The following is a 26,252-nucleotide window of genomic DNA, read 5'->3' as shown; positions in this document are numbered from 1 at the left end:
ACAGCGGAGCTGTGAAGAGAAAATAGCGCCGGTGTGCTGAGGGAAAAAGCCCCGCCCCCTCCGTGGCGGGCTTCTCCCGCTTTTTTAATAATGTTAATGGCGGGGGATTAGGCACATATACAGTTTTATAAACTGTATTATGTGCAGTTTTGCCAAAAGGTATACTTATTGCAGCCCAGGGCGCCCCCCCCCCCCCCAGCGCCCTGCACCCACCAGTGACCGGAGCGTGTGGTGTGCTGTGGGAGCAATGGCGCACAGCTGCAGTGCTGTGCGCTACCTTAATGAAAACAGGAGTCTTCAGACGCCGTTTTTCGTCTGATTCTTCTGTCTTCTGGCTCTGCAAGGGGGACGGCGGTGCGGCTCCGGGAACGGACGATCGAGGTCGGGCCCTGTGTTCGAACCCTCTGGAACTAATGGTGTCCAGTAGCCTAAGAAGCACAAGCTAGCTGCAAGCAGGTAGGTTTGCTTCTCTCCCCTCAGTCCCTCGTAGCAGTGAGTCTGTTGCCAGCAGATCTCACTGAAAATAAAAAACCTAACAAATACTTTCTTTCTAGCAAGCTCAGGAGAGCCCACTAGGAGCACCCAGCTCTGGCCGGGCACAGATTCTAACTGGGGGAGGGGCATAGAGGGAGGAGCCAGTGCACACCAGATAGTACCTAATCTTTCTTTTAGAGTGCCGAGTCTCCTTCGGAGCCCGTCTATTCCCCCCATGGTCCTTACGGAGTTCCCAGCATCCACTAGGACGTCAGAGAAATAGGGTATACTCATGGGTCAACTCTACAAAGGCTGAAATTAGACAGTAAAGACAAAGGCATAGGGGAGGACCCAGATCGAACCCAGTGGACACAGAGACCTCAAGTGCAGGCTTCTCTTCCAGAAGTGATGTGGAGGCAGCGAGTACAAACCATGGTAATAATACTGGGCGCCCCCCTTTAGGGGTTCATACCAGAGACCAAAAAGAACTAAGAAAAGGGCAAGAACTAGGAGTGGAAAACAATGACAAAGAATTAACCGGACCTCGTTCAAAGAAGAAATAAAGGTGTTCAATGTATCCTCAAGAACTGCTACCAATGACGAAATGAAAGTGCTGGAGAGAGGGTTAAATTATGTCCTCACTAGTAAGAATTCAATGCCATTGTGGATATTAACAAATTTGGCAGGTAGCTCTGAGTAAGATAATATCTTGATTCTAAGCCAGAAGCTGTTCCACAGTGGGAATCTTGCTCAGTTAGACCAAAGAGTACGTTTGATCCGCCATCAAATAACAACGTTATTAAGGCATATCTAAAATAATGACTCCCGCACCAGTATAATGTATTTCCAAGGTGTTCTCCTTCCCCTATTTTTTCTTATATCATGTACTATCAATACACATCCTTATTAATTGGGAGTGCTACCCATGGCCTAAAGAACCACTATATAAACACACACAAAAAGAAGCCATTTACTGGGTGCACTGAGAACCTAACAAATGACAAATAAATAATTAAAACATATCCTTTATTATTCTCCAATTAAAATTATTCAGCCTTTATGAATAATTAAGAACAGATATAGTAAGTGAAAAAGTTAGAAATTGTGATATTAAAATATTATTCAACAGGGACTGCTACTTATATTCCAAGGGTATGTTCCCTATTAAAGGCAACAGTTTATATGTTTCACTGAGTAATTTCTCAGTTACATTCATGTGTGATTCATCATTATCTAATCTGACATAATAAGCAGTTTTGCAACCAATAATTTTTGTTGTGTTGCTAGATTTCAATTATGTATAGCATTCACATAAATCACAGTGCAGGTGTCCAGTGAAACAACTTGTGACATCGCATCTTGTGATATAAGCACACTAGGGGTCTTTATCTAGTCCTTCCCCAAACTGTTGCCACAAAGTTAGAAGCATATCATTGTCCAAAATGTCTTGTTATGATGAAGCATTAAGAATGCCCTTTACTGGAGATAAGGGGCCTAGCCCAAACCCTGGAAAACAGCCCAATACCCTGAAAAAGGGTATGGGGCCAAACCCTGAAAAACAGCCCCATCCCATCTCCACCAAACTTCACAGTTGGCATAATGCAGTCAGGAAGATAACGTTCTCCCAGCATCTGCCAAACTCAGAATTGCCCATCTGACTGCCAAACAGGGAAGGGTGATTTGTCACTCCACAAAACACGTTTCCACTGCTCCACAGTCCAGTGTCGGCGTGCTTTACACCATTAGCATTGGACTTGGTAATGTGTTGCTTGCATGAAGCTGCTCGACCATGGAAACCCATTCCAATAAGCACCCACTGCACAGTTTGTGTGCTAACATTAATGCCAGTGGAAGTTCGGAACTCTTCAGCTATGGTATCAGCAGAGCATTGGCGACTTTTACGCACCATGCACCTTTAGCAGTCGTTAAACCCGCTCTGCGATTTTACGTGGTCTTGCGCTTAGTGGCTGAGTTGCTGTTGTTCCTAAACGCTTACACTTTCTAATATCATTTACAGTTGACTGTGGAATATCCAGCATGGATGAAATTTCACGAACAGTCTTATTGCAAAGGTAGCATCCTATCACAGTACCACGCTTGAAGTCACTGAGCTCTTCAGAACATCCCACTTTGTATCACAAATGTTTGCAAATGGGGACTACATAGCTAGGTGTGCAAATATTAAAGTGCTTATTTATTTTATATGTATTGCAAACAAAAATATAGCAATAATACAAATAAATGTGCAATAAAGGGCTTCTTACCTTTCAAACTTGATAGGCATTCGTATTATGCAATTATTCTCCTCATTGCTATCGTCCGTTTCTGGAGTCTCTTGAACGCTGATATCAAGGGACACTTTCCTGGCTTCCTGAGATAATCTGCAGCTCTCGTAATATGCTGTCATTTCAAATACTTCACTGAGGAAGACATGAAGATGATGTATTTCAGATTTTTTTTTTAGTACAGGTTGAGTATCCCTTATCCAAAATGCTTGGGTCCAGAGGTATTTTGGATATGGGATTTTTCCGTATTTTGGAATAATTGCATACCATAATGAGATATCATGGTGATGGGACCTAAATCTAAGCACAGAATTAATTTATGTTTCATATACACCTTATACACACAGCCTGAAGGTCATTTTAGCCAATATTTTTTATAACTTTGAGCATTAAACAAAGTGTGTCTACATTCACACAATTAATTTATGTTTCATATACACCTTATACACACAGCCTGAAGGTCATTTAATACGATATTTTTAATAACTTTGTGTATTAAACACAGTTTGTGTACATTGAGCCATCAAAAAACATATGTTTCACTATCTCACTCTCACTCAAAAAAGTCCGTATTTCGGAATATTACGTATTTCGGAATATTTGGATATGGGATACTCAACCTGTATATATGTTGTCGCTGAGTGGTTATACTGTACATTAAAGCTAACCAATTGTTTGTTTAAATAGTTTTTTCAATAATTAACAAGTACTAAAGTCCAAATGCTAATAGAATGCCAAATTCAAGAAACCTTTATGGGTGTAAGTGAGAAGGTGCAGCAGATCATAGTGAAGAACCATAATCACACAGGGTTGCCCAATCAACTTCTTCAGGTACCAAATACTGCAACCAAGTGTATACAAAACATCCTCAATACCTTACAGTATTTTATAGACAAACTGGCACCCATAGATATCTATCAAATATAAGAGTCACAAAAAATATTCTATATTTATTTATTTTGGATGCAATGGACAGTAATTTAAAATAAGATTTTACTTACCGATAAATCTATTTCTCGTAGTCCGTAGTGGATGCTGGGGACTCCGTCAGGACCATGGGGGTAGCGGCTCCGCAGGAGACAGGGCACAAAACTAAAGCTTTAGGATCAGGTGGTGTGTACTAGCTCCTCCCCCTATGACCCTCCTCCAAGCCTCAGTTAGGATACTGTGCCCGGACGAGCGTACACAATAAGGAAGGATATTGAATCCCGGGTAAGACTCATACCAGCCACACCAATCACACCGTATAACTTGTGATCTAAACCCAGTTAACAGTATGACAAACGTAGGAGCCTCTGAACAGACGGCTCACAACAAATAACAACCAGATTTTTTTTTGTAACAATAACTATGTACAAGTATTGCAGACAATCCGCACTTGGGATGGGCGCCCAGCATCCACTACGGACTACGAGAAATAGATTTATCGGTAAGTAAAATCTTATTTTCTCTGACGTCCTAAGTGGATGCTGGGGACTCCGTCAGGACCATGGGGATTATACCAAAGCTCCCAAACGGGCGGGAGAGTGCGGATGACTCTGCAGCACCGAATGAGCGAACTCCAGGTCCTCTTTAGCCAGGGTATCAAATTTGTAGAATTTTACAAACGTGTTCTCCCCCGACCACGTAGCTGCTCGGCAGAGTTGTAATGCCGAGACCCCTCGGGCAGCCGCCCAGGATGAGCCCACCTTCCTTGTGGAATGGGCCTTGACAGATTTAGGCTGTGGCAGGCCTGCCACAGAATGTGCAAGTTGAATTGTGCTACAAATCCAACGAGCAATCGTCTGCTTAGAAGCAGGAGCACCCAGCTTGTTAGGTGCATACAGTATAAACAGCGAGTCAGATTTTCTGACTCCAGCCGTCCTTGAAAAGTATATTTTCAATGCCCTGACAACGTCCAGCAACTTGGAATCTTCCAAATCGCTAGTAGCCGCAGGCACCACAATAGGCTGGTTCAGGTGAAACGCTGACACCACCTTAGGCAGAAAATGAGGACGCGTCCGCAGTTCTGCCCTGTCCGAATGGAAAATCAGATATGGGCTCTTATACGATAAAGCCGCCAATTCTGATACTCTCCTGGCTGAAGCCAGGGCCAGTAGCATGGTTACTTTCCATGTAAGATATTTCAAATCCACCGATTTGAGTGGCTCAAACCAATGGGATTTGAGAAAATCCAAATCTACATTCAGGTCCCACGGAGCCACTGGGGGCACAACCGGGGGCTGTATATGTAGTACTCCTTTTACAAAAGTCTGGACTTCAGGAACTGAAGCCAATTCTTTCTGGAAGAAAATCGACAGGGCCGAAATTTGAACCTTAATGGACCCCAATTTGAGGCCCATAGACAATCCTGTTTGCAGGAAATGTAGGAATCGACCCAGTTGAAATTCCTCCGTGGGGGCCTTCCTGGCCTCACACCACGCAACATATTTTCTCCAAATGCGGTGATAATGTTGTGCAGTCACCTCCTTCCTGGCTTTAACCAGTGTAGGAATGACCTCTTCTGGAATGCCTTTTTCCTTTAGAATTCGGCGTTCAACCGCCATGCCGTCAAACGCAGCCGCGGTAAGTCTTGGAATAGACACGGTCCCTGCTGAATCAGGTCCCGTCTTAGAGGTAGAGGCCACGGATTTTCCGTGAGCATCTCCTGAAGTTCCGGGTACCAAGTTCTTCTTGGCCAATCCGGAGCCACGAGTATCGTTCTTACTCCCCTTTGCCGTATAATTCTCAGTACTTTGGGTATGAGAGGCAGAGGAGGAAACACATACACTGACTGGAACACCCACGGTGTTACCAGAGCGTCCACAGCTATTGCCTGAAGGTCTCTTGACCTGGCGCAATACCTGTCCAGTTTTTTGTTGAGGCGAGACGCCATCATATCCACCTTTGGTTTTTCCCAACGGTTCACAATCATGTGGAAGACTTCTGGATGAAGTCCCCACTCTCCCGGGTGTAGATCGTGTCTGCTGAGGAAGTCTGCTTCCCAGTTGTCTACTCCCGGAATGAACACTGCTGACAGTGCAATCACATGATCTTCCGCCCAGCGAAGAATCCTTGCAGCTTCTGCCATTGCTCTCCTGCTTCTTGTGCCGCCCTGTCTGTTTACGTGGGCGACTGCCGTGATGTTGTCCGACTGGATCCACACCGGCTGACCCTGAAGCAGGGGTTTTGCCAGGCTTAGAGCATTGTAAATTGCTCTTAGCTCCAGTATATTTATATGAAGAGACATTTCCAGGCTTGACCATACTCCCTGGAAGTTTCTTCCCTGTGTGACCGCTCCCCAGCCTCTCAGACTGGCATCCGTGGTCACCAGGACCCAGTCCTGTATGCCGAATCTGCGGCCCTCTAACAGATGAGCACTCTGCAACCACCACAGAAGAGACACCCTTGTCCGTGGCGATAAGGTTATCCGCTGATGCATCTGCAGATGCGATCCGGACCATTTGTCCAGCAGATCCCACTGAAAAGTTTGTGCGTGGAATCTGCCGAATGGAATTGCTTCGTAAGAAGCCACCATCTTTCCCAGGACTCTTGTGCATTGATGCACAGACACTTTTCCTGGTTTTAGGAGGTTCCTGACAAGTTCGGATAACTCCTTGGCTTTCTCCTCCGGAAGAAACACCTTTTTCTGAACCGTGTCCAGAATCATTCCCAGGAACAGCAGACGTGTTGTCGGGATCAACTGAGATTTTGGAAAATTCAGAATCCACCCGTGTTGTTGCAGCACTACTTGGGTTAGTGCTACTCCGTCCTCCAGCTGTTCTCTGGACCTTGCCCTTATCAGGAGATCAACCAAGTAAGGGATAATTAATACGCCTCTTCTTCGCAGAAGAATCATCATTTCGGCCATTACCTTGGTAAAGACCCGAGGTGCCGTGGACAATCCAAACGGCAGCGTCTGAAACTGATAATGACAGTTTTGCACCACGAACCTGAGGTACCCTTGATGTGAAGGGCAAATTGGGACATGCAGGTAAGCATCCTTTATGTCCAGGGACACCATAAAGTCCCCTTCTTCCAGATTCGCTATCACTGCTCTGAGTGATTCCATCTTGAACTTGAATTTCTGTATGTACAGGTTCAAAGATTTCAGATTTAGAATAGGTCTTACCGAGCCGTCCGGCTTCGGTACCACAAATAGCGTGGAGTAATACCCCTTTCCCTGTTGTAGGAGGGGTACCTTGCCTATCACCTGCTGAGAAAACAGCTTGTGAATGGCTTCCAATACCGTCGCCCTGTCTGAGGGAGACGTTGGCAAAGCAGACTTTAGGAACCGGCGAGGGGGAGACTTCTCGAATTCCAACCTGTAACCCTGAGATACTACCTGCAGGATCCAAGGGTCCACCTGTGAGCAAGCCCACTGTGCGCTGAAATTCCTGAGTCAACCCCCCACCGCTCCTGAGTCCGCTTGTACAGCCCCAGCGTCATGCTGAGGGCTTTGCAGAACCCTGGGAGGGCTTCTGTTCCTGGGCAGGGGCTGCTTGCTGCCCTCTCTTACCCCTTCCTCTGCCCCGGGGCAGATATGACTGTCCTTTTGCCCTCTTGTTCTTATAGGACCGAAAGGACTGCGGCTGAAAAGACGGTGTCTTTTTCTGTTGGGAGGGGGTCTGAGGTAAAAAGGTGGATTTTCCGGCAGTTGCCGTGGCCACCAGATCCGATAGACCTACGCCAAATAATTCCTCCCCTTTATACGGCAATACTTCCATATGTCATTTGGAATCCGCATCACCTGACCACTGTCGCGTCCATAAACTTCTTCTGGCAGATATGGACATCGCACTTACTCTCGATGCCAGAGTGCAAATATCCCTCTGAGCATCTCGCATATAAAGAAAAGCATCCTTTAATTGCTCTATAGTCAATAAAATACCGTCCCTATCCAGGGTATCAATATTTTCAGTCAGGGAATCCGACCAGACCACCCCAGCACTGTACATCCAGGCTGAGGCGATGGCTGGTCGCAGTATAACACCAGTATGTGTGTATATACTCTTTAGGGTAGTTTCCAGCCTCCTATCAGCTGGATCCTTGAGGGCGGCCGTATCAGGAGACGGTAACGCCACTTGTTTTGATAAGCGTGTGAGCGCCTTATCCACCCTAGGGGGTGTTTCCCAGCGCGCCCTAACCTCTGGCGGGAAAGGGTATAATGCCAATAACTTTTTTGAAATTAGCACTTTTCTATCTGGGTTAACCCACGCTTCATCACATACATCATTCAATTCCTCTGATTCAGGAAAAACTACAGGTAGTTTTTTCACCCCCCACATAATACCCCTTTTTGTGGTACTTGCAGTATCAGAGATATGCAAAGCCTCCTTCATTGCCGTGATCATATAACGTGTGGCTCTACTTGAAAATACGTTTGTTTCTTCACCGTCGACACTAGATTCAGTGTCCGTGTCTGGGTCTGTGTCGACCGACTGAGGTAAAGGGCGTTTTACAGCCCCTGACGGTGTCTGAGACGCCTGGGCAGGTACCAACTGGTTTTCCGGCCGTCTCATGTCGTCAACTGATTTTTGTAATGTGCTGACATTATCACGTAATTCCATAAACAAAGCCATCCATTCCGGTGTCGACTCCCTGGGGGGTGACATCACCATTACCGGCAATTGCTCTGCCTCCACACCAACATCGTCCTCATACATGTCGACACACACGTACCGACACCCAGCAGACACACAGGGAATGCTCTTATCGAAGACAGGACCCCACTAGCCCTTTGGGGAGACAGAGGGAGAGTTTGCCAGCACACACCCAAGCGCTATAATATATATGGGAACAACCTTATATAAGTGTTGTATCCTTATAGCAGCTTAAATATATAAAATATCGCCATAAAAAGTGCCCCCCCTCTCTGTTTTACCCTGTTTCTGTAGTGCAGTGCAGGGGAGAGTCCTGGGAGCCTTCCTCACAGCGGAGCTGAGCAGGAAAATGGCGCTGTGTGCTGAGGAGAATAAGCCCCGCCCCCTATTCCGGCGGGCTTTTCTCCCGTAGTTTGTAATATCTGGCAGGGGTTAAATACATCCATATAGCCTCAAGGGCTATATGTGATGTATTTTTTAGCCATAAAAGGTATTTTCATTACTGCCCAGGGCGCCCCCAGCAGCGCCCTGCACCCTCCGTGACCGTCGGTGAGAAGTGTGTGACAAACAATGGCGCACAGCTGCAGTGCTGTGCGCTACCTTCAAGAAGACTGAAGAGCCTTCTGCCGCCGGTTTCTGGACCTTCAATCTTCAGCATCTGCAAGGGGGGTCGGCGGCGCGGCTCCGGGACGAACCCCAGGGTGAGACCTGTGTTCCGACTCCCTCTGGAGCTAATGGTGTCCAGTAGCCTAAGAAGCCAATCCATCCTGCACGCAGGTGAGTTGAACTTCTCTCCCCTAAGTCCCTCGATGCAGTGAGCCTGTTGCCAGCAGGACTCACTGAAAATAATACACCTAAAAACTTTTTCTAAGCAGCTCCTTAAGAGAGCCACCTAGATTGCACCCTGCTCGGACGGGCACAAAAACCTAACTGAGGCTTGGAGGAGGGTCATAGGGGGAGGAGCCAGTACACACCACCTGATCCTAAAGCTTTAGTTTTGTGCCCTGTCTCCTGCGGAGCCGCTACCCCCATGGTCCTGACGGAGTCCCCAGCATCCACTTAGGACGTCAGAGAAAACTATTTTTTTTGCAGAACATAAAGATGGACCGACAGAAGTAAACATCAGTCATATATTCTGTGGTAACAAACTCACTGAAAGCGAGACTAGCCATAGCGAAAAGGAAGTATCTCAGTAATAAGAAGTGTGAGGTCCTAACAACTACTGGGAATGGAACTCCAAAAATCACAATTCAGGCGCTGTATGTTTTTATATTGTATAAATTCAATTACTTTTTATACTATGAGCTGCAATCATTTTTATATATATATATTTTTTATTGAATAAATAAATCAGATGGTTATATATTATACAGGAGTTTTCATTCATATATGTACCATTTAGTATTTTAGCACAAAACAGTCATTTTTTGGTTCTTTGAACTACTGGGAATGGTTAAGTGGTTGCTTTGCTAATTGACAATGGAAGTAATTTTAAAACAGCACTGTAGACTACAGTAGATAAATATGCACAATGTTGCAGCAATAGGTTGTTCATCCCATGGTCTAAAACGAATTCCAAATGACAAAGTTGTACACTAAAGTATATCTATAGAAAAGCAAAGACTCACATTGAAGCTCAAACTCTTCACTAAAAGTAAAAAAGTGATTCAGCTGTAGAACACTGAATATCTAAGACAGACAGTGCACTTCTGTCACACATTTCTAATCATATAGCCAACACAAAGTCAACAGTTATTAAGAATAATAAATTACCTCCGCTTACAAGTATAGGGAGGTATTCAATTGGTGCCGGTTTATCCGAAAGTCGGAAAACCGCACTTTGACAGTTTTTAGGTTGAATATGTATTCTACCTATTCAATGAAAGTGACGTTTTTTAGACTGTCGAAAAAAACGGCACTTGTCAGAAAACACGTAACTTTCCACAGGTTTTTGTTGAAAACGCAACTGATTGTTTTCGACAGTTTACCGCTGATGGAGATTCGACTTGTTACCAAGTCGAATCTGCATTGTCGGAATGCTGGCCGCAAACGGCCAGCATTGAATAGTGACATGTCGGATACTCTCCGTCGGAGAGGATCCAACTTCTATTGAATACACCCCATAGAAGGAAGGAAAGGAAAATATTTTATATACAGAACAAATGAGATGCCAGTCAATTCCTGCTACTGCAAATATTCTGTAACCAAAAGTTAGAAATGTTAGTTATGATAACATTGCCTCTGCATTTGACTTTATTACAAAGCAAGCAAACACTAAGGTCTTGAAGTTGTAAAGGTATGTTCAAATGTTGCAGAATATAGAGTCTAACTGCATCAAAGCAAATCCCTCATTCACGGTAGTGGCAAGGCCTTGAATAATGTAACACCTGATGTCTCTTACGTCATGTCTGCTTTAGATTCCATCTTTTACATCATGTAAAAGAAACTGCTCTATGTTCAGAAATTACTAAACCACATCAAAAAATATACTAGTATGTGAAAGCAGTTTTCAGAAGCTTAGCTCATGAAGATGGTGAAGAAAAATAAACTGCTGATGGGGACAGCTCAGAAAAGTGATGAGACAAAACTTCATGACATGGGAAAAATGATCAATTAATAATAATCAATTATTTCATTGCTTGTCTCTCATTGTGAAGTGCAGTCAGGCTGCTTCCTACTTTAACTAAAGTGGCATATAATACAATAAAACATATAGCTTACCTGCACCACAGATAACAGAATTTTGTTAATTACCGATAAATCCCTTTCTCTGATCCCATAGGGGACACTGGTGCAATTACACTGGTTATAGATGGGTGTAGAGCAGGGCTGGCCAAACCGGTCCTCGAGATCTACCAACAGTGCATGTTTTCCAGGCCTCCTGGAGATCTGTAGAATTGTCAGTTAGGAATGAATGCAGCACATCTTAATTAGTAATGACTACACCTGTGCACCAGCTAGGTAGTCTGGAAAATGTGAACTGTTGGTAGATCTCGAGGACCGGTTTGGCCAGCCCTGGTGTAGAGTGTAGTACTGGCACTTTAAATTTATTTTGAAGTGTAACTGCTCCTCCCAGTTTAGAGAAACCGAGCTTGAGTAAAGACAGACAGCAGAAACAGGAGCAAGAAATACAGAAAAAGTAAAACCAACAGCAAGACGGTCCAAGAACTGAACAGAAGTATACAAACAAAAAGAGGAACAAACACACTGCAGACATCAATATGCAGTCATACAACCAGAGGGAAGGAACATTGGCAAGTAATGCTGCGCTGGGCAGGTGTTCAGTGTCCCCTATGGAATCAGAGAAAAGGATTTAACAGCAAGTACCAAAATCCTGTTTTCGCCTTCATCCACTAGGGGGCACTGGAGTGATTACACTGGGGATGTACCAAAGCTTCCATTGCGGGTGGGAGATTGCTGAGAAACCTGCAAAACCTTGCGGACTAAATCTGTATCCGAGTCCGCAAAGTTGTCAAAACAGTAAACTGTACAAACGTACATACCGTGGGCCAAGTGGCTGCACAGTAGAGCTACGCTGCAGAGGCACCTCTGGGAAAGGGTAAATGGAAAGAAAATGCTTGGACATCTGGAACCTTTTCTCTGCATGTTTTCAAGCTGTAGTCAAGGTATCCTGAGACTCCACAGCCTGAGTCCGAGACCTTGAGGACCTGACTGCCACGATGAGGGATTCTATCCCTTGGGCGCCTCCATACATCTCCTACGGCGAGGAATCCTTCACAAACTCATCTTCTCCTTGTGGGAGCAAAAACCGTCTGGGAAGCACCTTTATCAGAAGTAGACACCATCCCTACCATGCACACAGACAGAAACAGAAATACACAGCAGATTGTTTGGAGGAACAATGGTCAGCACATAGGATCTTTGTAGCTCAGAAAAATACTATCTAGAAAACAGTTTTAAAGATAGCACACACAAAGTTTGTGTACATGGACAGCAGCAACAGGAGGGGAGGAGCTCTTTTCTGCACAGGGAACAAGTCCCACAATTAGAGAGGCTATGCCCCGCATTCCCACACTCATCACACCCCCACAGTGTAACTCATGACCCTGGTGTATGGATTCTACACAGGGAGCTGCTGGTAGGCGGTCACATTGCTTATGCTGTTGCTGGCTGCAGTGGTGAGCTTCCGATGCTGAGCTGGAAGCTGCTACTGGTGTGCAGGCGTTGGAGTGATCAGCAGTGTATGTATCTGGTGTAAACGCACCGGAGAGAGAAGGGACCGTCCTTCTGGAGCTTGCTGGATAGCTGAGGCCCAATGGGGTGCTCCACTGTCACAGCCATCCAAATGGTAGTGTGGGAGACGGAGCTTGACGCCTGCTCCACCGTCAAGCTCCACCTCCTCAGCCCTGGTGCCTGTCAAGTTTAAAATTACTAATGCCTATAGCGCCAGTGCACAGATGTGTGCAGACGCAATGCCAGAGCTGTGTGGGGTGCCTGCTCTGTCAGCGCTGCTGTGGGGCAACATTGCAAGAAGTACCCCCACACCAGTCAAGGGTGGTGTGGCATACTTACCGCTGTCCAGTCGCTGGTGTGCTGGACACACCAGGTCCGAAGACCCTGCGGCCAGGGACCCTGGCCTCGGTTAGCTGTGGCATGTCCCCTCTGGCAGCTCCCAAGGTGCAGGCAGACTGCAGCAGCTGCCTGTGAAGTCCTTAGAAGATCTAGTAACGTAAAAAGTAAACTAAAAAAAAAATGTAATCAAAAAGGCTGAGACAGCCCAAGGTGCATCAGGCTCCCTCAGGCACAACCTAAACTGGGCTTGGTAGGGTATAGAGGGGGAGGAGAAATTTTAAGTGCCAGGGCACCACCCTACACCCCTCTATCCCCAATGTAATCGCTCCAGTGTCCCCTAATGGATGAAGGAGAAATATATGTTAAGCACAGATTCCTAATCCTGTGGAGTCGTATCCTACATCCACAGGTAGACAATCAGAACTCCGTATGTGTAGGAATTTCTATTCCATACCCTATGATCTGTAATAAGGCTGTTCTCTTCTGAGGCTTTAAGCGGATGACTGAACTATTAGACTTGCCAGCCCACTGGACTATCCAGAAGAATTTTTAGCACGTACTGAAAAGTTGAAAACTCTTTGAGGGCGATGCAATTGTTTTTTCACACCCAATCTCCCATCTCAAGTGATGGGAAATTGCACGGCGATACTCAATTGTTTTGGATTTCTTTTGCGCACGTGGCACCCAATCAGACCGGGTTTAGCCAGGTAAAGTTGCTAAACCTGTCTTTACTAATGGGTGCAAAACAAAAAGTGCTGTTTGGGTGCCCAAGCAGCCAACATTTTGCACATTTCAGCTGGCCACCTCTGGAGGCTGCCAGCTGAAATGTGCCCCTCTCCCCGTGGCTATTGACGCCCCAGCGGAGGAACAACTGAATTGCGCCATCAGGCGCCATTTAGTGGCAGCCGTGGGTAAAACAATTGTATTTGTTTCTTTGTAGGTTCAAACTGATTTAGAAGACACCCATATTGCTAAAAACAAATATACTGTACTACTATATCTCTATTGAGATTACCCCAACTTCATAGAAGGTGAACATTTTTCTGTACTGTGGCATCAATGGTAAACAAAATGCATATGTCAACAATTCACAATGCTGTGGTAATGGCTTTTGTGCATTGTAGATTCCAGAATACTAGTCTTTAAAAAGATATAGGGCTCTGTACTGTAATGGCTGCCAGTGAAACTAGTCTGCTTGGTAGACACTTCTCCACGAAGAGGCCGGTCCTCTCAAGAGGTGGAATATTTTAGGCAGCAAGTGAACATTCATTTCTTGAAGTGGGTATATTGGAAGCAGGATAAAACGGCAAGCATAACAATCTGAGCAACTCTGACAAAGTTAGATGTTATATGGTTAGACAACTGGGTCAAAGCATTTCCAAAATGGTAGGTCTTGTGGTGTGTTCCTTGGTATGCAGTGGTTTGTATCTACCAAAAGTAGTCAAAGGATGAACAACTGGTGAATCAGCAATAGGAGAGTCTGAAAAACGTTAATGCTGGCTATCATAGGAGTCAGAACACACAGTGCACCACAGCTTGCAGTGTATGGGGCTTCACAGTCACTAACCAGTGATAGTGCCGATGGCAAAAGCACTTACACTGGGCATGTGAGTATCAGAACAGGACCATAAAACAATGGAAGAAGGTGGCCAGGTAGAAGAATCATTTTATTTTCTAGCTTTAAGTAGCACCTCAAAAACTTTATCACCTTTGTTTCTAGCAACACCTATAAATCCCAACTCAAAAACAGAGTTTGTTGATCAAAGATGGAAGAGGCCAAGGCCGTTCCAGGAGCATTCTCTAAGCCACTGTGAAAAAAAGGGTAGTGCATGTAAAATAGAAGCACAGCCATAACTTCCACTGCAGGCTATAAGAGGAAACAAAAATCCTAGTTGAAAATTCTATGGAAACAGTAAATATCTATTCCCTTTAATCTGCTACCCTTGTAACAAGAATAGAATTGAGATTTGCTATTTAAGGATGCTGTCATGTAAGGAAGTCCAAACCTTTATATTAGGAGTTGAAAAACCTGTGTAAAGCCCTTTTGTCACAACTGAGGGCCTGAGCTGACGGGAGGCAGCCTCAGTTGTAGGGGCTGAGGTGTAGTGGAACCTGGGAGGTTGTATCAGACCCCTAGACATGTAAGTTACATGTAAGAAGATTGCCCGAAGGCATGACCACGACAACCAAAATAAAAGTCAATGTTGTTTATTTGATATACTCCAAGTATCACAGCAGCAATAAGAGAAAAACATAAAATCAGCAGTTTAAATGACACAGTTCCTGGGTACTACAGGAGGGCAAAGGCCACAGGGCTCTGGTAGTATGAGACAGTTCTTATTATCCTCTAGGTGGAAAGTCCTTACCAGGCCCGTCTGTAGTAATGGAGATAGCCCAGGATTGTACCAGCTGGTGTTCCAGGAAAAGCTGGGCTGCTGTAGATAAAATAGCTGCTGTGGGTACTGGTTGGAACCAGACAGATGAAATGCACGGAGTGGGTTGCTGGATAGAACCAGCTAAATAATAAATGAAGCTTGAGAGCGATGAAATATGATGGATATATGGAGCTTGAGAGCGGTGAAACAAATAGTACCGGTGGAGAGTGGTAATCTACAGAAATGGTACCGGCACTTTAAGAAGAGCTGATCTCTGCTGGAAGCTAAGGCTGGAAGCAGGTAAATCTGTAGCTGGAAACAGATGAGTCCCAGAGGACTGGAGAGTCAGGCTGCACCGCAGGTGGTAGACTGGGGTGGGTCTCTTTAGTGGAGGTTTGGAGATGGAAACTGGAAAACAACCACAGGAGAGAGACACAAACTGGAACTAGGTTTGACAACAAAAGCACTGACGCCTTCCTTGCTCAGGCACAGAATACTTATACCTGCAGCAAGGAAGGGATTGGCTAGGCAATTATGCAGATTACAATGGAAACAGCGGATTGGTGGAAATGAACAGGTGACAGAATCCAACATGGCTGCGCCCATGCAGACACTTGGAGGGAAGATTGGTTTGGTAATCCATGTGGGAACTTTAGCAGCAATGGCGGCGCCGGCCACAGTAGACAGGAGACGCCAGACTGATGAGTGCACATTAGAACCACGCGGGCACAGCGGAGGCCGCGGCTGACGTAAGCGCCACTCTGACATCCTGCATGCAGAAACTCAGGGACGGCGGCGGAGGCCGCGGGAGACGCCATTCCGGATGTAAACATGGCGCCGCTGTGACAGCGTCTCAGAGTGACAGGAGAGGAGGCAGGAATGTAGACATCAGTACAACAGATGAGATCCGGTCCTGGAGCGCTGAGCCAGCCTCAGGAGGCATCTGAAAGGTAAGTAATGGCGTCCAGATACCCGGATCGTGACAGCACCCCCCCCCCCCCCTTTAGGAGTGGCCCCAGGACACTTCTTTGGCTTTTGAGGAAACTTGGAGTGGAAATTCTGGTCCAAGGCAGGAGCATGGACATCAGAAGCATTGGTCCATGAGCGTTCCTCAGGACCGTAACCCTTCCAGTCAATAAGATACTGTAATTGACCGTAACGATGACGTGAATCCAGAATCTTAGCCACTTCGTACTCAACTCCTCGTTGAGTTTGGACTTTCGGAGCTGAAGGAAGTGTAGAATGAAACCGATTCAGGATCAGCGGTTTCAACAAGGAAACATGGAATGTCCTGGGTATTTTTAAGAAAGGATGTAACTGGAGTCTGTAGGCAACAGGATTGATGACTTGTTCAATTTTGAAAGGACCGATGTAACGAGGTGCAAACTTCATGCTGGGAACTCTTAACCTCAAATTCTTTGTAGACAACCACACACGATCACCCACCTTGAGAGCAGGAACCGCTCTACGCTTTTTATCAGCAAACTTTTTGTACCTGAACGATGCTTTGAGCAGAGCCGCTCGGACATTCTTCCAGTTGTTTGCAAACTGACGCAAGGTGATATCCACTGCTGGAACAGAAGTTGCTGGAAGCGGTTGGAATTCAGGAACTTTAGGGTGGAATCCATAGTTAGTGAAGAATGGTGTTGAAGAAGATGAGGAATGATATTGGTTGTTATGACAGAACTCGGCCCAGGGAAGTAGTTGAACCCAGTCATCTTGAGAGGAGGACACATAGATGCGGAGGAAGGCCTCCAAGTCCTGATTCACCCTCTCAGTTTGACCATTGGTCTGAGGATGGTAAGCTGTGGAAAACTTTAGCTTGACTTGGAGGACTTGACACAAACTTCGCCAGAATTTGGCTGTGAATTGGACTCCTCGATCTGAGATAATTTCTTCAGGAAGACCGTGGAGTCGGAAGATCTCTTGTATGAACACTTGAGCCAACTTGGAAGCTGACGGTAGACCGGTAAGAGGAATGAAGTGTGCCATCTTGGTGAACCGGTCAACTCCCACCCAGATGGTATTGAACTTGTTGCACATAGGCAAGTCCATAACAAAGTCCATTGATAAATGGGTCCATGGTCGACGGGGAACGGATAACGGAACCAGTTGCCCCGCAGGCGACTGGCGGGATACTTTGTGTTGGGCACACTTTGGGCAAGATGCAATGAACTCCATGACGTCCTTCTTCAGAGTTGGCCACCAATAGGACCTAGAGATAAACTCAAGGGTTTTTTGGATACCTGTATGTCCGGCAAAACGGGAAGCATGGGCCCAATACATGAGCTTCTTCCTTAACACCGGCTTCACAAAACTTTTCCCTGGTGGGGGCGTAGAGTCCATCCCTACCGTGGAGAATGCCAACGGATTAATAATAGGATGCTTGTCTGAAGACTCTGACTCATTTTCTTGCTCCCATGAGCGGGAAAGGGCATCGGCCTTGCGATTCTGAGAGCCCGGACAGAACTGGAGTTTAAAGTCGAACCTGGAAAAGAAAAGTGCCCATCTAGCTTGACGAGGGTTAAGACATTGTGCGCTTTTCAAATATAAAAGATTCTGGTGGTCGGTAAGTATAGTGATTGAATGAGAAGCTCCCTCCAACAGATATCTCCATTCCTCTAGAGCGAGCTTGATGGCTAGCAACTCCTGGTCGCCAATGGCATAGTTGCGCTCAGCTGGGGAGAACTTCCGGGAGAAGAAACTGCAAGGATGTAGATGGCCATCTTTAGCCCTCTGGGATAACACCGCTCCTACTCCAACGGAGGAGGCATCCACCTCTAAGATGAAAGGAGAGTCGATGTCAGGCTGTTTCAGAACTGGTGCAGAGATGAACCGTTGTTTTAATAGATGAAACGCTTGCGTAGCTTCTTCAGACCACTTAGACAGATTAGCACCCTTCTTAGTCATCGCAGTGATAGGCGCCACAATGGTGGAAAAGTCTTGTATAAACTTTCTGTAGTAATTGGCGAACCCTAAGAACCTCTGGTCCCCTTTGAGGGTTAAGGGTATCGGCCAATTCTGGATTGCTTGTAGTTTCTCAGGATCCATCTCTAGTCCGGAACCGGACACAATGTAACCTAGAAACGGAATGGATTTGACTTCAAAGACACATTTCTCTAATTTGCAATAGAGATGATTGACACGGAGACGGGACAGAACCTCCTTTACCCAGAAACGATGTTGCTCTAGATTATTGGCAAAGATGAGGATATCATCTAGATAGACCACGACATGGCGGTATAAGATGTCTCTGAAGATCTCATTCACGAAATGCTGGAAGACAGCTGGAGCGTTGCTCAATCCGAAGGGCATGACAAGGTACTCATAATGTCCGTCACGGGTGTTAAAGGCGGTCTTCCACTCGTCACCCTCACGGATCCGGATGAGATTGTATGCACCTCTCAAGTCCAACTTTGTAAAGATGGTGGCTCCGCTAACTCTATCGGTTCTTGATGGTAATGTCGTTCAAACCCCTGTAGTCGATGCACGGCCGCAGACCACCATCTTTTTTCTTTACGAAAAAGAAGCCTGCGCCGGCTGGAGAAGAGGAAGGTCGGATGAACCCCTTCGCTAGGTTCTCTTTAATGTATTCCTCCATGGAATGCGTCTCAGGCAGAGACAATGGATAAGTTCGGCCTCGAGGTGGAACCTTCCCTGGAACGAGATCAATTGGACAGTCCCATTCTCTATGAGGAGGAAGGATATCAGCAGAAGCTTTACTGAACACATCCGTGAAATCTTGATATGGAGGAGGTGGAACATCAGACGACCTGGAGGAGGAAGAACAAACAGGCAATACATTAAACAAACATGTCTCAGCACAGGAGGGACCCCATGCCAGAATTTGCGTAGTCGTCCAGTCAATTGATGGATTGTGGAGAGGGAGCCATGGAAGGCCCAGAACCACTGGATGTGTGGCTCCTGGAATCACTAGAAAAGAGATAAATTCAGAATGAAGAACTCCCACTCTCAGACGAACTGGTAGAGTCCTTAGAGAAATAACTGCGTCAAAAATCTTGCTGTCATCCACGGCAGTTAAGGAGATGGACGAAGGAAGTCTCTCGGTGGGTAGGGACCACCGTTTAACATAGGCTTCGGTTATGAAATTCCCAGCTGCTCCGGAATCAAGGAGGGCAATGACGTTCCTGTAACGTTGAGCAATTTGGAGCGAGACTGGGAGATTACAATCATGAGATGGAGAGGAGATCATTACTCCTAGCCGGCCCTCTCCTTGGCGAGCTAGGATTTGGAGTTTCCCGGACGTTTGGGACAGGTATTGATGATGTGAGACGGAGCTGCACAGTAAAGACAAAGAGACTCAGAGAGACGTCTTCGGCGCTCAGCAGGAGTTAGACGGGAACGACCAATTTGCATGGGCTCATCTTTGGATGGTGACTGTTGGCGAGGAGGAGGAGCAGAAGATTTTGGAGCAGAAGATCTTCCACGCTCAGTTGCTCTTTCTCTGAAACGTAAATCAACTTTCGTGCAGAGTGAGATTAGCTCATCTAACTTAGAAGGCAAGTCTCTGGTAGCTAACTCATCCTTAATACGCTCTGATAAGCAATGCCAGAATGCAGCATACAGGGCCTCGTCGTTCCATGCCAGTTCGGATGCCAGGATCTTGAATTGTATAAGATACTGTCCTACAGTACGCGATCCCTGGCGTAAACAGAGAATCTCAGATGAAGCTGAAGTTACCCGGCCTGGCTCGTCGAAGATACGCCTGAATGTTGACACAAAATCAGTATAGGAGGACAGCAGGGTATCAGACCTCTCCCATAACGGTGATGCCCAGTCAAGGGCTGAGCCACTGAGAAGAGAAATAATATAGGCAATTTTAGTACGGTCACTAGGAAACTTGCCAGGTTGTAGCTCAAAATGGATTTCACACTGGTTGAGAAATCCCCTGCAGAATCTTGGAGATCCGTCAAATTTTGCTGGCGTTGGAAGATGAAGACGTGGAGCAGAAATGGGTAAGGTGGGTGGGGTTACAGCTGGAGTCACTGTGGGTGACGCACCGGACGCGCCTGATCCACGGAGAGTTGTCTGAATCCCATCCAGCCGAGTAGAGAGATCCTGGAGACAGCGGATGATGTGGCCCTGCACAGCCTCCTGATGTTCAAGTCGGGCTGCCAGTTCTTGCATCGGCCTAGCCGCTTGATCCTGGTCTCCGGCTGGATTCATATGGTCAGTGCTTACTGACACAACTGAGGGCCTGAGCTGACTGGAGGCAGCCTCAGTTGTAGGGGCTGAGGTGTAGTGGAACCTGGGAGGTTGTATCAGACCCCTAGACATGTAAGTTACATGTAAGAAGATTGCCCGAAGGCGTGACCACGACAACCAAAATAAAAGTCAATGTTGTTTATTTGATATACTCCAAGTATCACAGCAGCAATAAGAGAAAAACATAAAATCAGCAGTTTAAATGACACAGTTCCTGGGTACTACAGGAGGGCAAAGGCCACAGGGCTCTGGTAGTATGAGACAGTTCTTATTATCCTCTAGGTGGAAAGTCCTTACCAGGCCCGTCTGTAGTAATGGAGATAGCCCAGGATTGTACCAGCTGGTGTTCCAGGAAAAGCTGGGCTGCTGTAGATAAAATAGCTGCTGTGGGTACTGGTTGGAACCAGACAGATGAAATGCACGGAGTGGGTTGCTGGATAGAACCAGCCAAATAATAAATGAAGCTTGAGAGCGATGAAATATGATGGATATATGGAGCTTGAGAGCGGTGAAACAAATAGTACCGGTGGAGAGTGGTAATCTACAGAAATGGTACCGGCACTTTAAGAAGAGCTGATCTCTGCTGGAAGCTAAGGCTGGAAGCAGGTAAATCTGTAGCTGGAAACAGATGAGTCCCAGAGGACTGGAGAGTCAGGCTGCACCGCAGGTGGTAGACTGGGGCGGGTCTCTTTAGTGGAGGTTTGGAGATGGAAACTGGAACCTGGAAAACAACCACAGGAGAGAGAGACAAACTGGAACTAGGTTTGACAACCAAAGCACTGACGCCTTCCTTGCTCAGGCACAGAATACTTATACCTGCAGCAAGGAAGGGATTGGCTAGGCAATTATGCAGATTACAATGGAAACAGCGGATTGGTGGAAATGAACAGGTGACAGAATCCAACATGGCTGCGCCCATGCAGACACTTGGAGGGAAGATTGGTTTGGTAATCCATGTGGGAACTTTAGCAGCAATGGCGGCGCCGGCCACAGTAGACAGGAGACGCCAGACTGATGAGTGCACATTAGAACCACGCGGGCACAGCGGAGGCCGCGGCTGACGGAAGCGCCACTCTGACATCCTGCATGCAGAAACTCAGGGACGGCGGCGGAGGCCGCGGGAGACGCCATTCCGGATGTAAACATGGCGCCGCTGTGACAGCGTCTCAGAGTGACAGGAGAGGAGGCAGGAATGTAGACATCAGTACAACAGATGAGATCCGGTCCTGGAGCGCTGAGCCAGCCTCAGGAGGCATCTGAAAGGTAAGTAATGGCGTCCAGATACCCGGATCGTGACACCTTTCTCCTAGATGGGCTTGATGTGAACTAATGATAGGTACACACTAGGACAATGGATCAGCCATTCGACTGATCCAATAACCTGACAATTGGTATGTACATACAGACCTACCAACAGTTGGCCCTATGTGTTGTGCCTGTCATCACAATTGGTTTTGCATTTACATGTTTCCGCCAAGTTGTGATGTCAGTCATCGGTGGTCTATGCAGCAAGTGTATGGGTAGATACAGTATATTGGCCATCAACTGTGCTACACAGCTGACGTGATATGTCTGTGAATCTCATTCACAGACATCGCTGCTACACACCTGCTAATGCGCCCACGATGTATCAGCCAGTGTGTGCTCAGCATAAGAATCTATTTTGTTGTAGTCGTCCACTACATGAAATGCAGACAGATTTCATTGCGACCAGTCAGAAACTGAGACATCCACTGCTGGAGATTCTTCCCAGAATTTTCTGCCTTCAGGGTCAATGGAGAATGTATGCAGAAACTGTTTGGACACATGATATTTTTTATCTGGATTTTTCCAGGCTATTTTAAATAAGTTGTCAGTTTGTCTTGTGGGAGAAAAAAATAAGATTTTAAACCTACCGGTAAATCTTTTTCTCCTAGTCCGTAGAGGATGCTGGGGACTCCGTAAGGACCATGGGGAATAGACGGGCTCCGCAGGAGACATGGGCACTATAAAGAAACTTTAGAATGGATGTGCACTGGCTCCTCCCTATATGCCCCTCCTCCAGACCTCATTTAGAGAAACTGTGCCTAGAGGAGACGGACAGTACGAGGAAAGGATTTTGTTAATCCAAGGTTAAGATTCACACCAGCCCACACCATCCACACCTCATAACCTGGAATATACGAACCAGTCAACAGTATGAAACAGAACAGCATCAGTCAAAGACTGAACAAAACTGTAAAATAACCCTTATGCAAGCAAATAACTATATACAAGTCTTGCAGAATGTTGTCCGCACTGGGACGGGCGCCCTGCATCCTCTACGGACTAGGAGAAAAAGATTTACCGGTAGGTTTAAAATCTTATTTTCTCTTACGTCCTAGAGGATGCTGGGGACTCCGTAAGGACCATGGGGATTATACCAAAGCTCCCAAACGGGCGGGAGAGTGCGGATGGCTCTGCAGCACCGATTGAGCAAACATGAGGTACTTCTCAGCAAGGGTATCAAACTTGTAGAATTTAGCAAAAATGTTTGAACCCGACCAAGTCGCCGCTCGGCAAAGCTGTAATGCTGAGACGCCTCGGGCAGCCGCCCAAGAAGATCCCACCTTCCTAGTGGAATGGGCCTTCACCGATTTAGGTAACGGCAATCCAGCCGTAGAATGAGTCTGCTGAATCGTGTTACAGATCCAGCGAGCAATAGTCTGCTTAGAAGCAGGAGCGCCAACCTTGTTGGCTGCATACAGGACAAAAAGAGACTCTGTTTTCCTAACCCTAGCCGTTCTGGCTACATAAATTTTCAAAGCCCTGACCACATCAAGGGACTCGGCCAGGTCCCTTGTAGCCACAGGCACCACAATAGGTTGCTTCATATGAAAAGAGGAAATCACCTTAGGCAAAAATTGAGGACGCGTTCGCAACTCAGCTCTGTCCACATGGAAAATCAGATAGGGGCTTTTGTGAGATAAAGCCGCCAACTCAGACACTCGCCTTGCAGACGCCAAGGCCAACAACATAACCACTTTCCAAGTGAGATATTTTAATTCCACGGTTTGAAGAGGCTCAAACCAATGAGACTTAAGGAACTGTAACAACACGTTAAGGTCCCATGGTGCCACTGGGGGCACAAAAGGAGGCTGGATATGCAGCACTCCCTTCACAAAAGTCTGGACTTCTGGTAGAGAAGCCAATTCCTTCTGAAAGAAAATAGACAGGGCCGAAATCTGTACCTTAATGGAACCTTATTTTAGGCCCAAATTCACTCTAGTCTGTAGGAAGTGGAGAAAACGGCTCAGATGGAATTCTTCCGAAGGAGCATTCTTGGTCTCACACCAAGACACATACTTCCTCCAGATACGGTGATAATGTTTCGCTGTCACCTCCTTCCTAGCCTTTATGAGAGTAGGAATGACCTCATCCGGAATGCCCTTTTCAGCTAGGATCCTGCGTTCAACCGCCATGCCGTCAAACGTAGCCACGGTAAGTCTTGGAACAGACAGGGCCCCTGTTGCAACAGGCCCTCTCTGAGAGGAAGAGGCCAAGGATCTTCTGTGAGCATTTCCTGCAGCTCCGGATACCAGGCCCTTCGAGGCCAATCTGGAACAATGAGAATTGCCTGTACTCCTTTTCGTCTTATGATTCTCAATATTTTTGAGATGAGAGGAAGAGGAGGGAACACATAGACCGACTGAAACACCCACGGAGTCACAAGGGCGTCCACTGCTACCGCCTGAGGGTCCCTTGACCTGGCACAATACTTCGGGAGCTTTTTGTTGAGGCGTGACGCCATCATGTCTATTTGATGAAGTCCCCACTCTCCTGGATGGAGATCGTGTCTGCTGAGGAAGTCTGCATCCCAGTTGTCCACTCCCAGAATGAAGACTGCTGTCAGAGCACTTACATGATTTTCCGCCCAGCAAAGAATTCTGGTGGCTTCCGCCATTGCCACTCTGCTCCTTGTTCCGCCTTGGCGGTTTACATGATCCACAGTCGTGACATTGTCTGACTGAATCAGAACCGGTAGGTCGCGAAGAAAATTCTCCGCTTGACGTAGGCCGTTGTATATGGCCCTCAATTCCAGTACGTTGATGTGTAGATAAGCCTCCTGGCTTGACCACAGACCCTGGAAGTTTCTTCCCTGTGTGACTGCTCCCCAGCCTCGGAGGCTCGCGTCCGTGGTCACCAGAACCCAGTCCTGAATGCCAAACCTGCGACCCTCTAGAAGGTGAGCACTCTGCAGCCACCACAAGAGAGATGCCCTGGCCCAGGGGGACAGGCTGATCATCTGATGAATATGTAGATGTGACCCGGACCACTTGTCCAGAAGGTCCTACTGAAAGGTCCTCGCATGGAACCTGCCGAATGGAATGGCCTCGTAAGACGCCACCATCTTTCCCAGAACTCGAGTGCATTGATGGACCGATACCCTTTTTGGCTTTAACAGGTCCCTGTCCACGTTCTGGAGTTCCTGGGCCTTTTCCATCGGGAGAAAAACCCTTTTTCATTCCGTATCCAAAATAATGCCTAAGAAAGGCAAACCAACTGTGGAACCAACTGTGACTTTGGTAGATTGAGAATCCAGCCGTGCTGTTGCAACACCCTCAGGGAGAATGATACGCTGTGCAGCAACTGTTCTCTCGATCTCGCATTTATTAGGAGATCGTCCAAGTACGGGATAATTGTGACACCATGCTTGCGTAGGAGCACCATCATTTCCACCATTACCTTGGTGAAAATCCTCGGGGCCGTGGAACGCCCAAACGGCAACATCTGAAATTGGTAATGACAATCCTGTACAGCAAATCTCAGGAACGCCTAATGAGGAGGATATATGGGGACATGAAGGTATGCATCCTTTATGTCCAGGGACACCATATAATCGCCCCCTCAAGGCTGGCGATGACCGCTCTGAGCGATTCCATCTTGAATTTGAACATTTTCAAGTATAGGTTTAAGCATTTTAAATTCAGAATGGGTCTGACCGAACCGTCCGGTTTCGATACCACAAACAGGGTTGAGTAGTACCCCATCCCCTGTTGAAGCAGGGGAACTTTGACCACCACTTGTTGAAGACACAGTTTTTGAATTGCATTTAAAATTACTTCCCTCTCCGGGGAAGAAGGTGGTAGGGCCGATTTGAAAAACCGGCGAGGAGGCACCTCTTCGAATTCCAGCTTGTAACCCTGGGAAACAATGTCTATTGCCCAGGGATCCACCTGTGATTGAATCCAGACGTGGCTGAAAAGTCGAAGACGTGCCCCCACTGGGTCGGACTCCCTCAGCAGAGCCCCAGCGTCATGCGGTGGATTTTGTAGAAGCCGGGGAGGACTTCTGTTCCTGGGAACTAGCTGTAGTTGGCAGCTTTTTCCCCCTGCCCTTACCTCTGGCGAGAAAGGAAGATCCCTGTACTCTCTTGGATTTATGCGACCGAAAGGACTGCATCTGATAATGTGGCGTTTTCTTTGGCTGTGAGGAAATATAAGGTAAAAAAGTGGATTTACCTGCAGTAGCTGTGGAAACCAGGTCCGTGAGACCTTCCCCAAATAATTCCTCACCCTTGTAAGGCAAAACCTCCATATGCTTCTTTGAGTCGGCATCAACCGTCCATTGTCGGGTCCACAGGGCTCGCCTAGCAGAAATCGCCATGGCGTTGGCTCTGGAACCCAATAGGCCAACGTCTCTCTGAGCATCTCTCATATATAGGACAGCATCCTTAATATGACCCAAGGTCAATAAAACGGTATCCTTGTCCAGTGTATCAATTTCAGCAGACCAGGTATCTGTCCACGCTGCTACAG

General features: G+C 46.7%; 1 protein-coding gene across 4 annotated transcripts in view; it reads right to left on the bottom strand.

Moving 5' to 3' along the window:
- The window catches only part of DUS2 (dihydrouridine synthase 2), a 625,618-nt gene that overhangs the window by 205,933 nt on the left and 393,433 nt on the right, over positions 1-26,252 (bottom strand). For all 4 annotated transcript variants that reach the window (XM_063945271.1, XM_063945269.1, XM_063945270.1 and 1 more), the window contains one exon: positions 2,739-2,894. In XM_063945271.1, the coding sequence (XP_063801341.1) occupies positions 2,739-2,894 (156 nt within the window). The remainder of the gene's footprint in view (positions 1-2,738; positions 2,895-26,252) is intronic.

Source organism: Pseudophryne corroboree, chromosome 11 (genome assembly GCF_028390025.1).
Source record: "Pseudophryne corroboree isolate aPseCor3 chromosome 11, aPseCor3.hap2, whole genome shotgun sequence".
NCBI classification, from domain to species: domain Eukaryota; kingdom Metazoa; phylum Chordata; class Amphibia; order Anura; family Myobatrachidae; genus Pseudophryne; species Pseudophryne corroboree.
Note: the sequence above shows the minus strand (reverse complement) of the source record. Positions and strands in the feature narration are given on the sequence as shown.